General features: G+C 38.1%; 1 protein-coding gene across 43 annotated transcripts in view; it reads left to right on the top strand.

Moving 5' to 3' along the window:
• Ank2 (ankyrin 2) overlaps nucleotides 1–15,183 on the top strand; it is a 313,942-nt gene that overhangs the window by 138,186 nt on the left and 160,573 nt on the right. For all 43 annotated transcript variants that reach the window (XM_076574948.1, XM_076574943.1, XM_042279861.2 and 40 more), the window contains exons 3-4: nucleotides 10,073–10,171; nucleotides 12,341–12,439. In XM_076574948.1, the coding sequence (XP_076431063.1) occupies nucleotides 10,073–10,171; nucleotides 12,341–12,439 (198 nt within the window). The remainder of the gene's footprint in view (nucleotides 1–10,072; nucleotides 10,172–12,340; nucleotides 12,440–15,183) is intronic.

The following is a 15,183-nucleotide window of genomic DNA, read 5'->3' as shown; positions in this document are numbered from 1 at the left end:
CTCAGTGGCTAAGAACACTTGCTGCTCTTTTAGAGGACAATTGCTCAGTTCCCAGTGTCCATGTCAGGCAGCTTTCAACTCCCTGTAACTCCAGTTCCAGAGAATCTGATGCTCTCTTCCAGGCTCTGGGGCCACCCACACACGTGGTGCACATATAGTCAGACACACCAACATACACATAAAATTAAAAAAAAAATCCTTAAGATAAAGTACATAAAATAAGTAAGTCTTGAACATGTGTTGATATGTCATTTTTATATTCCATTATCAAAATTAACTATTCTCACCCTCAGATTATTTTTGAAATATTATTTTGTAGCCTGCTTGGTTAGCATGTATAAAAGAAAGCATTTCAGTTTATGTGTAGAAAACTTACTTGTTGTCAATTGCTACTGTTAGCTCATTAATGATAACCTTCGAGGGCACCAGAGTGTCTTGATGTTACATAAAGAATGAAAATAAAGCAACTTCTCCTTGGGTTTACTTTAAACAAGAGCAAGCCCAGATTTGAGTTCTCTCCTCTCTCCCCTGCCTTGCATGTAGTTGTGGTTGCTGGCATATCTACCACCTATCTGCTGTGTTTGTGTGAACTCTCTGTCCCTGTTGCCTGATTTATGTCTGGAATCTGCCATGCCTCTCCCTAACCGAAGGCTTTCTTCTGTGGTTATTGAACACCACAGAAAACGTGCTGTGAGAAAGGGAGGAGGGACTCTTGATAGAAGTCTCTAACAGAGCTTTACAAGGCGAGTAGTTATTTTACTGACTCCGCTGACCCTGGATAGCACTCACCACTGAGAACAGAAGTCACCAAGCCACAGCCACACATTGTATGCAACATTTACGGTAGATATTTGTTTTGAGATGGCTTTCATCGTGTTGGCTGCCTTCAGCAAATGATTACCACAACACGCATACATACATTATAATGGGTCAGAGGCATGGAAGAGTACATAATCCAAATTTTTAAAGCTCTGCCAGGGTTATAAAAGCTGTTTGCCTAGGAAATCCAAGGCATAATAATATTGATTACATTGTTCTCTGAAAGGCAGGTTAAACTTAAACAGGATGACTAGAGCAGGCGAAGTACATAGTCATCACTGATCTCAAAACTTGTTATTAATTTGACTACAAAGTCCAGCAAAAGTTTAGTCTTTTGGCGGTCAAGAAGTATTTTCATAAAAGTGCATCACTGAAGTAAATAGTATGATATTATTATCCTAAGGCAAGTGGGAAGTGGACACTGAAATTTGACCTCACATGCCATCTGCCCAGCTGTTACTTTCCTTTTTATTTTCTGGCTAAGTGGCACTACAGTGTCCAGTGAAGACTGATCCAGCTTTGAGGATGAAGGAACTAGCGTTTGTCCAGCAACGTGTGGATCAACAGGCAGCTCAAGGGACCCTAACTTCTACATCTTTCCCGTACCAAAACAACGGCCTTACACTTTTATATTTATCATCCTGTTGTTCAGAAGAGCGTCTCTTACGTCAGACGCTTCCATCGTCATTGTTTACAGATGTGACAACAGATGTTGCAGTCAGAGGATTGAGAGGCCAGTGAGCTGCCCAAAGCCACAGTGCTGGTGTGCAGGAACGTCGTGGCAGATGGCAACTTTGCTTTAACCCCAGCAACATCTTAGTACTTTTGAAATTAACCATGATTAAAAAAAAAAAGGAAATAAAAGTAAGGCAATAGAGAAAAAGAGAAAAGCTTAATAGTTGCACACAAATGAAAAACTCTGTCCTTTCAAACACACAGACAGAAAGACTTCCAGCCCTTTCCTATGAACTCAGTAACAGCTGGTACTTTCAATCATTGTTAGGAAATTCTTTTTACTGTGTATTCATCTATTTTCTTTCAGATTTGCTGTAGTACATTATATGGTATCTCCCCCCCCCCACACACACACACTGGTGTACTCATGATATTAACTCATTGTTTAGCCCACTGTTTTCAAGTTTAAGTGGTCTTAGATTTATGTCTTAAATATCTGTTTTTAATTCTTTATATTAAAAATTTAAGGATTTTTTTAAAGCCAGAGTTTGTTAGCATCTTGAGTCATTAGTATCTGTTTAAAAGGAACCATTGTATTGATAAAGTATAACTACTCTCTATCCATCAACTCTAGGAGCAGGGCTCATAACAAAATCAGTGTGAAAGCACAGTGCTGTCCTGAGATGAAAAAGGAGCATAAAATGTCCTCAATAAATGATTGGAATGCTTACAGTATGTATATATGCATACTCACAGGTATTGTGATTATGGTGTCATTAAAAACGAAACTCACAAAACAAAGGGAGAAGTAGGAAGAGTTGGAAATTTGGTCCCTTAATTCAGAAAGAGGTTGAACCTATTCCATTTCCTGGTAACTAGCAAAAAAGACAAACACTGAATCATGCTTCTCTTTCACAATTAAAGGACAGTAAGGAGAAGCAGGGAGCCTTCTGTTCTCATGTCAGAGCACAGCAATAGTTAACTGAGAGAATAGGTGTGCACACAAAGCCATGAGTGTTGCTCAGATGGACGTCCATATCCACCTTATGTAAAAACCAAATGTGAAGTGAGTGTTATCCCATAATGCAGTGAAGCCCTTTCTGCAGGGAATAGAGATAACATGTTCCAGACGCAAAGCTTTTTAATGACCTCACTATGTGTCTATACTGATATCTGGGGAATTAATCTTTAATGTCTCAAATAAATTATCCCAGAAAATTCTTTGTTTCAACCAAACTCAATAAGCATATGTTAAGTGTTCTAATAAATGCAGAAACTGGTGTTTTATGTTTTGATGTGGAAAGAACAATTAGTCCTCAAACGTGAACGAACCCCTGTTGGGAAAGTTCTAGGGCTTGTCTTGTGTTTCCACCCAAACATGAAGGCTGTCCAGTCTCTGGGCTTCTCTCCTTCCTGGTCCTTGAGCAATGTGAAACATATTTATCAAAAGTGAAAAATCCTGTGAAATGTGGCCAGTGTTACTAGGTGTCGATGATGCACGACAGTGTCATTAAGGTGCCTGTGGGAAGTTTGATCGTCAGGACAATGATCCACAAGACCTACCAGCAAAATAACAGTGGTGAATGTATTCTCAATAAATTAACTGCGTTGTATGATTAAGTGGAATTTATCACTGCGCACTCCGATAACCTCGATGCTACTTCATCTTCACAAGATAAAACAGTTAAATCAATTAATAATAAGTAGCTATTTCTTATGTTTTTTATTTGTGTGTGTGTATGTGTGTGTGTGTGTGTGTTCACACGTGTGTGCGCATGCACACAAGCACAAGTGTGCTACAGCAGACCTGAGGAGGTCAGAAGACAGTTCTCAGGAGTCTCTTCTTCTAGCACATAGAACCCAGTGATTAAATTCAGGTTGTCAAGTTTGGTGGCAGGCACTTTAACTCACCAAGCCATGGCCATGTGTGGTGGTATTGTGTTCCCCAAAATATTGTGTACCCTAATAAACCTATCTGGGGTCAGAGAACAGAAAAGCCACTAGATACTTAGGATAGGCAGTGGTAGCACATGCCTTTAATCCTAGCATTCCAGAGGCAGAAATCCATCTGTTAAAGGATACAGCCAAGCATGGTGACTCACGCCTTTAATCCCAGAAAGCGAGCCTTTAATCCCAGGGAGTGGTGGTAGAAAGCAGAAAGGTATATAAGGCGTGAGGACCAGAAACTAGAAGCATTTGGCTGGTTAAGCATTTGGCTGGTTAAGCTTTTAGGTTTTGAGGAGCACAGTTCAGCTGAGAGCCATTGGGATATGAGGACACAGAGGCTTCCAGTCTGAGGAAATAAGACCAGCTGAGAAGTTGGCCAGGTGAGGGTAGCTGTGGCTTGTTCTGCTTCTCTGATCTTCCAGTGTTTGCCCCAATAACTGGCCACAGGTTTGATTTTATTAATAAGAACTTTTAAGATTCCTGCTACAGCCATGTGCTAAGTCACAATTTTTGACAACATATAGAACAAATGCTGTTTCTGACTAATTTTATTTTTAGTTAAAGTTCCAATGCTAAGAGATCAGTGTAAGGGCTTTTTAGCATTTATTTGCTATAGTTTAAAAATTTAAGAACTTGTGGTGAGAAATCCTCCCCCATTTTATCTCAGCTGGTAAAGCCATTTTAAAAAGAGTAGAGGGAGGGGAAGCTGCAGTTGGGATGTTTTGCATGACAGAAGAATCAATAAAAATTTCAAAAGAAAAAATGTTTAAATTTGTTTTAACCTGTAATAAAGATAGGCATCAAGTTTTTCTTTAAAGAAAACATTAGAAAAGTTAAAGTCATCAAAAGGAAAATTCTAGTGCAGTACAAGTGATTACCAAAAAGATCTTGTGTGTGTATATGTGTGTGTGTGTGTGTGTGTGTGTGTGTGTGCGCACACTTGTGTGGTATATGTACATATGTGTGGAGGCCAGAGTTCTACATCAGGTGTCTTCCTTTGTTGATGTCCCCTTACTTTTTGAGACTGGGTCTATCCCAGAACCTCATTGATTTCACTAGACTAACTGGCCTATGAGCTCCAGAGAGCCTCCTGTCTCCCCTACCAGTGGATTACAGGTACACTCAGCTGTTTACATGGATGCTGAGGCTATGAATGAAGGATCTCATACTTGCATGGCCATCTCTCTAGTCTGAAGATCCTATTTTTAAACCAAAAGAGACAGAATTACAGGGAGCAAGCAAAGTGAAACAACGATACCTCATTTCTCTGGTCTTTGAAAGAAGTTCACAGAGTGGAGCATCACAGAAGGTCGCACAGAGAGATCTGTGAGTTAATACACCAATCTTTGGCCTCGAGTAAGAGGCTTACTGAATTATGTGACCTCATGCTTTAGAGAAGAGATGTCTTTAGCAGAGCACGTCTTTGTTTCATTAGTAGACCTAAAACATCTGGAAAAAATATCCTCAAACCCCAAAGCTCTAATCCTATTTAGACAAAACCCTGGCATACAAAAATCTTATCACTATAATGCCTATTCTCTTTTTACTTCAAAAACATCAGTTCTCATTATTTACAAAAAGTAACCCTTACCAAAACCATCTCTTTATGCTGTCTTTATATTCATTCATCCATCAGTATTTATCAGAGTGATTGGGTCTCAGGCCTGGGGTTACATTGGTGGCACCTTACAGTGCTAGATAAAGTCAAAGGTCCTTCCAAGCTCTCAGGTTTGTTATGTAGCCTTGGGTGGAGTGAGAGGTCAGAATTAAGCAAAAGGATAGAAGGGACACTTTCCAAATAAAGGTGTATTCAGATGTGATCCCACCCTCAGCTATGTATCCAATTGTGTCACAGCCGCTGAGCAAGTTCTTTCCCACTTATCGACTCCTTGAGCCTTCTCTTTTAAACAGAGCATATTGGTAATCATCTCAATGTATTATGTTTGAAAAATATGTTGCTAGGTCATCTAGTCATCTCCCGATTATTGAAAAACTAGATGTTTAATTTTTAAACACTTATTTAAATATTACTTATTTATTAAATGCAAAGGTATGCATGTGGAGCCCAGGTGAAGCCAAAACTCATTGGTGAGTAAGCCTAGCTGAGTAGATAGAGCTTCAGGTTGCGTGAGAAACCCTGTCTCAAAAAGCTCCAGCTGGGACTACTAGCAGTAGTGGAGAGGGTGCCTGAACTGGCCTTTCTCTGTAATCAGATTGGTGAATACCCTAACTGTGATCATAGAGCCTTCATCCAGTAGCTGATGGAAGCAGATGCAGAGATTCAAAACCATGCACCAGGCTGAGCTCTGAATGTCCAGTCGAAGAGCAGGAGGAGGGATTTATATGAGCAAGGTGGTGTGGGGGGTCAAGATGGAGAAATCTACAGAGACAACTAAACCAAACTCCTGGGAACTCATGATCTCTAGACTGACAGCTGTGGAGGCTGCATGGTACCGAACTAGGTCCTCTGCATGTGGGAGACAGTTGTATAGCTTGGTTTGTTTGAGGAGCCCCTGGCAGTGGGATCAGGATCCATCCCTGGTGCATGAGCTGGCTTTTTGTAGCCCATTACCTATGGTGGGATGCCTTGCTCAGCCTTGATGCAGCCAGGGAGGTGCCTGGTCCTGCCTCAACTGAATTTACCAGGCTTTGCTGACTTCCCATGGGAGGCCTTACCCTTTTGGAGGAATGGGTAGGGGGAGAAGTGGGGAAGGGGAGCAGGGGAGCAGGAGGAGGAATGGGAGGGGGAACTGTGATAGGTATATAAAATGAATAAAGAATTAAAAAAAAAACCCACAAAGATGGAGAGCATCTTAGGAAAGATACCAGACTTCAATCTCTGGCCTCAATGCACACACATACATTTGAACCTGTACAAGCAAATGCACACCTACACTTTTATACCAAATACAACACTGCACAATTAAAAATAACACTGGCCCAGTTTTCAAAATAGTTACATTATGTGAATGATCATGGGTTATTATTCCTGATAAAGTTCTTCATTAAATGATTTAAGAAAAACAATGAAATACTATGTGAAATATTCAGAAAATGACACCAGAGAAATGAAAAGCTCTTCCATATCATCGTATTTAATTGCATTTTTATGCTAGCCCCACCTACTATGGTAACATTGCTTTCTCTCCACTGTCCTCAGGAGAGGAGCACCATTTATGAAGTAGATTGTACTTATTTACATCTCTTATTCTAGACTCTGGACACTGAATAAAAAGATCAAAACAAATTTAAAATGCAGCACTTTCCTTAATGTGATCCTAAGAGTGAAAAAAAAATCCCCAGTTTGTTGAGTGACTAATGAACAATTAATATGCCTGGCATCTTTGGTATACTGGGTGAACTCAGTGGGTCAGAAAACCCCATCTGTTTCAGACATTAAGTGTGTTGTCAGCTCTTTTGTTACATTTTATAAAAATCTGGTCACAGGTTCCAAAATCCCCTTACCTCTTTCGATGTCACTGAGTACACCAGAGCCATGAAGCCATGTGGTCCTAATCTCACCAGCTACTCAAAGTTAAACTAGGGGAGATACCTGAGGTCTGTTTGGAAGGACAAACAAAACAGATGTTATTTTATTTTTAATGAAGCACAAAGCCCAATTAACCCATTAGGATAACTTTATTTATTTATTCAACTCTCATATATTATATCTTAACCACAGATTCTTATGTGGTGACCACACATCTTTACCTTAAAGCATGTTGTGTTTGTTTATATTTGGTTCTCCTGTATGTTTGATAAGGTTTACTTCCAAACTTTGTCAGTTTAATACACAAATATATTTAGTGATATTTTAAATGACTCTTCTTCTTTTTAGGTAATTTATTTTATCTTTAATTGGCATACAATAATTGTACATATTTATGGGGTGCAGGAAGTAGTTTCAACATGTGTATAGTTGTGTAATGATGGATAGCAGTAATTACCTTATCTATTTACCCCAACAATGACTATTTATTCTGTTGAGAATGCTTACAATTCTTTCTTTTGGCTATTTTGAAATTATTCCTTCTCTCTAACTCCACATTGTACCCATTGGCCAGGGTGTCTCCATCCTACCCTCTTCTCTACCCTCCCCAACCCCTGGTAACCAACATTCTACTCAACTTCTATGAAGTCAATCTCCAGATTCTACAGGAGACTGACATGGCATTTATATTTCTGTGCCTAGGTTATTTCCATTAACACAATTCCTTGCAGTTTTGCTCATGTCACAAATGATCATTATACTTTTATGGGTGAATAATATTTTATCATGTATCATTTTTTTAAAATCCATTCTTCTACATGACCACTTGAGAGATTCCTACTTCTTAAATACTGTGAATGATGTTGTCCAGAACACAGAGGTGCAGGGATCTTTCCAGCATCCTGATTCATTTCCTTTGTTACCCTCAGTAGTGACATTGCTGAGTTATTCAGTAGTTGTGTTCTTAGTCTTTTTGAAGACTCTAATACCATTTTCTATATTGGCTGCACTGGTTTTCCTCCCTCACAACAATGTGTAATGGTTCACTTTTCCCTACATCTTTACTGACATGCTGTTTTTGTCTTCTTCCTATGGGCATTGATTATTCTGATAGGAATATTTTAATATCCATAGTTTTGATTCACATTTCTCTAATAGAATTTTATCACATATGTGCTACCCATTGTATGTCTGCATTTGAGATGAGAAATGTCTATTTAAGTGTCTTACTCATTTTTGTCAGTTTTTTTATTTAATGCTTGCTTGTCTTACTATTGAATTCTTTGAGTTCTTCATGTGTTTGAAAATCACCTCTCTCAGACATGTGTTTTTCAAACATTTTCTCTGCTTTTTTTCACTTGATTGGTTGTTTCCTGTTGTTTTTTTTTTTGTGTGTGTGTGACCTGATCCCATTCTTCTATTTTTGATTTTATTGCTTATGCTTTTGAGAGGTTAATCCTAAAATCTCTTGTCCAGTCCAAAGTCACGAAGCATTTCCCCACACTTTTCCTAATAGGTTTATAGTTTCAGGTCTTGTATTTAATTCAATTTATTTTGTGGGTTTTTTTTTTTTTTTTTTTTTTTGTGAGATACCTGTAACTTGCTTCACTTCCTTGTGTATTTTTGAATCTTTTTGGTTCTGTTTCTTGAAAAGGCTTATCTTTCCCAAATGTGTGTTCCTGACACTCTTGTCAAAAATCAACTGACTGTAAGTGTGTTGATTCATTCCTGGGCTCTCTATTCAGTCCTGTAAATCCATGTTTCTTTCTATGTCCACGCCATGCTGTTTGGGTTGCTCAAACTCTGTTTTATATTTTGAGGTCAGTTTTGGCTATTTTGGATCTTTTGTGATTTCTTGAATTTTAGGAGAAGATTTGTGTAAATGTCATTGGTACTTTAACAAATATCACATTGAATTTATAGGTCAAATTAAGTGACTTTTTCCCCCCAGTGCTGTAGTACATAGTTAGATTTTAGGAATTTAGGTAGGTGTAAGCTGGACTTGACAGTATCAGAGATTCTAAGATTTATTTTTTCTTTAAGGAAAAGGCTCTTGGGTTCTAAATTTATTTTAAGTATAATACTATCATTGCAGAGTTCAGTAACATTTGACCTTTAATCACTTTGTAAAAGGGATTTTCTATTGTTTATTAATAATAAGATTTATTGAAAAACCATATCTTCAATATTGGACAGAGTTTTGACAGAAAATAATAAGGAATTATTCTCTTTGTTTTCTCATTAGAAAAACACTTATATGTGTATGTGTGTGTATATGTGTGTGTGCATGTTTTGTGTATGTGTGCATATGTGTGTGCATGTGGCACATGTGCACATTTGTGTGTCCTGTACATGCTTGTGCATATGCAGAGGCCAAAGAAGGACATTCATTGTTTTGCTGTACCCCTCTCTGCCTTATTCCTTTGAGACAGTCTCTCACTGAAACTACACTGCTCACCAGGTAGCTCAGTGATCTTCTTGTCCTGTTCTCTATGACTACTTGGGTTCCAGATGATATGTAGCAATGCCTAGCTTTTTAAATATATTGTTAGTTATTACTTCAATATTTTATACAGTTTTGCCTGTGTGTATGTCTGTGCACTATATGTATGCCTGGTGTCCACAGAGGCCAGAAGAGGACATGGGAAACCTTGGAAGTGGAGTTACAGACAGTTGTGAGCTGCCATGTGGGTGTTGGGAACTGAATTGGGCCTTTTGGAAGATCAGCCTTACTCTTAACCACTGAACCATGACCTCAGCCCCAACACCCAGCTAGAGGTACTGGGATCTGAACTTAGAGCCTCATGCTTTCACAGCAAGTGTTTTGCTACAGAGACCTCTCTCCAGCCCCATGCTTTTAACTTTCTGATTAAAGAAGTACAAGCTTGTTGATAGAAAGTTCTCTGAACCTTGTTCCTAATGTGCAATTATCATTGTACCTCTATCTCTGGAAATTCATCTCTCTGAATGGAAATAGACTCCAGTTAACACAAAAAAGTAAATAAATCAAATTTAAAAAGAAAGAAAAGAAAAGTAGAGGAGACATTAGTGTGTGTCTGTTCTGGATTGTGTTTGAGTATGATTAGCACACTGTCTCCTATTCATTTCTCTGCTTCTAAGCCTGACTTGTTCTTCTCTCAGAATGGACTCAATGCTCTCCATCTGGCAGCCAAGGAAGGTCATGTGGGCCTCGTGCAGGAGCTGCTGGGAAGAGGGTCCTCCGTGGATTCTGCCACTAAGGTACCGCTCCTGCCCATAGAGTTTATTTCTTAACAATGAGGAAGAGTTTTTTGTTTGTTTTTAATTTATTGTAATTTATTTAGTTTTTGAAGAGGAAGAGGTTTAAAGCCTTTTCCAGTTATTCACAAGTTTGCTGCAGATTATTGACAACTTAGAAATAGAATTTAAACCCTTCTTCATTATCCTGCAGCATTTGGATCACTTTGTTTCAGGACCTAGATGTGATACTTAGGAAGTCTGGAAGCCCAGATCTGGTTCCTAATGTACTATCTTTCTTCCTTTGATTGACAAAGAAGCCTAGATCACCATGACCTTCTGTAGACACTTGTACCCGTTTTCCTAAGGTCAATTCATTAAAAATAAACAAACAACTCAACTGATCTGACTCTTCTCAATGAAATGAACAGATCATTTTCATGCTTTGGTTAAATCGATATGTCTTTTCTTGTATTAATTCTGTTTGATATGAATATGCCAGATCCCTTATGCTCTACTGTGAGAGAACTTTTGGGTCTTTTGAGTCATGGATTCAATTACTAGAATTATTGCAATGTTGATTTTAATGTAGATAAAAGTATTTAAAGTATTTCCTGCCTTTGAATCGCCCATATTAGCATAACATTCATTAAACCCACCACTCTTTAGTTGCTTAAATATTTGTTATTACTTTTATTTTTCCTTCTGAAGTCCACTGGCATTTTAAAATTATAGGTTATTCTCTTCTCCTCTCACCTCCACTACCTTCTCCTTCTCTTCCTTTTTCTTTTCTTTTGTATTCTGTTTTTTTTTGGGGGGGGTTGGGGGTTGGAGGAGTGCTTGGGATCAAGCCCAGGGTCTCGCACATGCCAGGAAGCTGCACTACCTCCAAATCTGCATCTCTTGCCTTTTTAAAACAAGGATCTCAACTGCGGATCCCAGGTGCTCTGGGGCTCTGGGTGTCCCTGAATCTGCCTCATTAGCGCAGAGATTTCAGGTGTGCTCTACCATGCCCAGTTCTGATTTACATTTTTGTTGTTGTTGTTTTATTTTTTGAGACAAGGTTTCTCTGAGACCAGACTGGCCTTGAACTCACAGAGTTCTGCCTGCCTCTGCCTCCAGAGTCCTGGGATTAAAAGTGTGAGTCATCACACCCAGCTCTGGATTACTTTTAATCCTAGATTAGAGCTGTAGAATTTTCTGGAGAAAGAAAAATCTTTTAAGGGAAGGAGCTGGAGTCCCACAAATGCTGAGTGGGTAGTGGCTTTACAGTGATCTGGTAGCAGAAAGAGAAAGAGAATTGAACTTTTGGTTCAAAATTTATTTTTCTGTTTGTTTTAATATTTCTATTTTTATTATTCCTCTTAATCACATTTTTTATCTTTTTTTTATCAGTGTTAACTATATTTTTGATGTAGCAAGTGATAAAAATCATAAGTAATTTTATGGTTGATATGGAATTTACTTTTTAATTTCTGAAATATTTTGAGCAAAAACATGTGTCCTTGTAGGTAGAAACATAACTCTGAGCAAAGTTTCTCCACTTACTCAGAGAGTACCTAGTTGCTTTTTTGAAAGATTTATTTTATAAATTGTGTGTGTGTGTGTGTGTGTGTGTGTGTACATGCATCTTGTGCATATCTACACATATGTGCAGGAGGAGGCTAGAACAGGACATCCAGTGTCCTGGAGCTGGACTTACAAGTGGTTGTAAGCCACCTAATGTGGGTGGTGGTATCTGTGAGCATATGTGCTTAACTACTGAGCCGTTTCACTAGCCTCCTTATTTACTTGCACAGATAAAAAGCAATGCTTTAAGGAACACTTTCAAATTTATATTTTTTAATGGTACCCACTCCTTTCTTTGTAAAATCCCTTGAATTCTACAGGAACTGTCACATGCACAACATCCACAAACTGTGTTTTTTTTTTAAAATTCAGTCCTCTGATATTCTCAACATGGTACCAGTATTACAAAAGGCAGTGAAGTGAGATGCTGGAGGAGATTACCAACTTTTAGATGTTAAAAAATCCCTTTACCAGGTGGTCTTGATAAAAATGAATGGTTCACCTTGATAAAATACCAGATTGTAATAATTTGAAATATGAATAAGCTTGAAAGTGCTTGTACATTTTGGTTTCTATAACAACTTGGAAACTTGTAACATTTTGTATTCTGTTCTGTCCACACAGAAGGGAAATACTGCTCTTCACATTGCGTCGCTGGCCGGACAAGCAGAAGTTGTCAAGGTGCTAGTTAAAGAAGGAGCCAATATCAATGCGCAGTCACAGGTATTGATTACATTTGGGTTTTCTCTCTGGGAATAAGTTGATAGTATGGTTTTATGATATTGAATTAATGTTTTTTTTTTCCAAATTCTTTTACTTATTTTAACCAAAATTTTCTATGAACTCATGTAATTAAATCTCTTATTTCCAAACACTTGGCAAATACTAGTCCATCATTGTCTTACATCAAAAAGAGGAGGAGCTGATGACAGTGATGTCCGTGAAATGTGGTTCAGGAAAGTTCTGTGCTGCTCTGTGATGGTGTCTTTTCCTATAAATTTGAAACTTTATTAAAAAACCAGCATTGCAGATGAAGGTGTCTGCTATAATACAGGACTCCATATACTTTGCTTATCTCATACCCAATTGTGGCTTTTTTAAAATACTGAGGGACACTGGCAGATTCTAACCCTACAGCTTTATGATCTATATAATCATAAAAAGGAAGTTCATCATCCTACTGAAATTAAGAAAAAAGAAACAATATAAATCACACAATAAACTTGATTCCTGTATTGTTTTTGGTAGAAAGTGTGTATGCATGATATCTTGCCCCTCACTTTACTCTTGATATCTATTATGTCTCTGTGCAGGAATTAAATGATGTATCTTTCTAATAAAGTTCATTCCTTCCACATGTCTGAAGTACTGGGGTTGATAACACATTAAAAAACAAAAAACAGACAAACAAACAAAAAAACCCAAGCATCTTTCTATTTCATCAGGCTTTCTTTTTTGCATGCTAATCACACAGGCTGTACTGCAGGAGACATTGGCAGCTCATTTTTAGCCCTTCTCTGGAACATACCCACTAGTTTGCCTTGTGTAGCAGGCTCTCCTCCCTGAGCTGTTCATTCCTCATCATGTCTACACAGATATGACTGCATAGATGACACACATTCCAGACCAGGAAATAACAAAAATAAATGAGGGGACCAGCTTAGCTTTCTTTCATTTTGATTACAGAGATTAATAAATCTATTTATGACAGATAAGACATCAATTTTTGGCTGTATAATGGTATGAAGTTTTAATTGATCACTTTCAGTTTTGCTTGCAGCTCAAACTTTCTGCTAAATTTGCATCAATGGTTTATTAAGAATTGAAACATACTTTGGTGTAAATCTTTAATAAAATTAAACATCATTGATATGTTCCATTAGATAGAGCAATTTGGAAACACGGGATGCTACAAAATTGTACTACTTCATCAACAACTTTTAGGTGTGAGCTAGGAGCGTCAATTTAGTGGCAGAGCAGTTGCCCTACAGTCAGGCTCTGGGCTCTTTCTCTAGCTCTGCAAAACAGAAGTTTTTGTTTATAGCAAAATAACATCCCGTTACTCTAGAGCAGGAGTTCTAAATGTTCACCTGAATTGTGGTCACCTGCAGAGCTTACTAAAATACATTCTAGGTGCGCTGGAGCAGAAAGTTCTCAGATGATGTGGGTGCTACCAGTCTCAGAGCCAAGCACACTTGCTTCAGAGGGCACAAAAGAGGCCCAGTGTGTCAGTACCCCAGACTCTGTCTTAGTCAGTAATGAACATGGAAAGCATGGAGCTGAAAACAAATTATTTGAATGGGCACCAGGGATTTCCCTTTGGATGGCAGGACACTAACCCACAATGCTGAGATTTCAGTCTATGAAAAGCACAAACGGGGTTGTATCTCCAAATGATTCATTGGACCCAGTGATATGATAGACGTTGACCTGTGGCAGATGTTGCAAAGTAAGTGCTTGTTAGAAGCTGTGATATTAGTTATTACATGGTAGTTTATATGCTTAGGAGACAATCAAGGATAACAAGCTAAAACCATCTCACCATTCACTTATTTTCAGAGTCACTGAAGCTATTTCTCGTGGTCCTAATCACATCAGCTTATAACAGCTCTTAAAGGAAGGCTGATGTCGTCATCACGAGATTAAAATAATCCTTATTTGCACAGCACATTCTTAACTAGGTGTAAGATTCACACGGCAGGGAATCCTGACAAATAGTTTCAAACTTTTTTTTTTCTTATATTGTGAGAAAATTTATGAGTGGGAAGACTTAATCAAAATTAGAGTTGTTTTTCTAAATGCCCCAGTCATTTAGTGAGGCTGATGGTGTCACTGAATTTAGGTAGCCACCATTATCAGTGGACTCAGATTTTAGGATTGATTTAAAAATAGATGTTTATACAGACAAGTTAACTGTCTTGCTGATGCATCTTAGCAAATATGAAAAGGTATGGATTTAATGCCATGGATGCTGATATGAACCCTCCCTCCCTTTTTATTTTCTTCAGTCTTATCTTACTTATTCTTGGCATAGATTTATGTACCCAACGTTTGGTGTTAGATGAACAGGGTGGTGGGGGGAGCATACTCAGGGAAATAAGAATCATCACTTCCTTTTGAGAACCATGAAAAAGATGTAGGAATGCCAGATTCAGAGCACAAATCCTAAATTGTATATTCAAATTCTACTCTTTTCTGTATCTTTCTAAAATCTTAATCCAAAATACAGAAATGAAGAGCAGTCTGAAATTCAGGGGACAAACATCTGAATTATTTGGAAGCAGATTAATAAAATTAACTTTTGAAATATGAAAGGGAAAAAAAAACTGCTCCAAGTAATCAATATTTGGTAAAGTTCCCGACGTTCATAAGTTATGGAGAAGTATGCATTTGTGCAGTTTTCTGCATTGATCATGTAAACTGAGGTTCACATGACACCTCCATGTGTATCATGTTAATGGGTGGTA

The sequence above is a fragment of the Peromyscus maniculatus genome, chromosome 6 (assembly GCF_049852395.1).
Source record: "Peromyscus maniculatus bairdii isolate BWxNUB_F1_BW_parent chromosome 6, HU_Pman_BW_mat_3.1, whole genome shotgun sequence".
In the NCBI taxonomy this organism is placed as follows: Eukaryota; Metazoa; Chordata; class Mammalia; order Rodentia; family Cricetidae; genus Peromyscus; species Peromyscus maniculatus.
The sequence above is the reverse complement of the archived record's forward strand: the minus strand, read 5'-3'. Positions and strand labels throughout refer to the sequence as shown.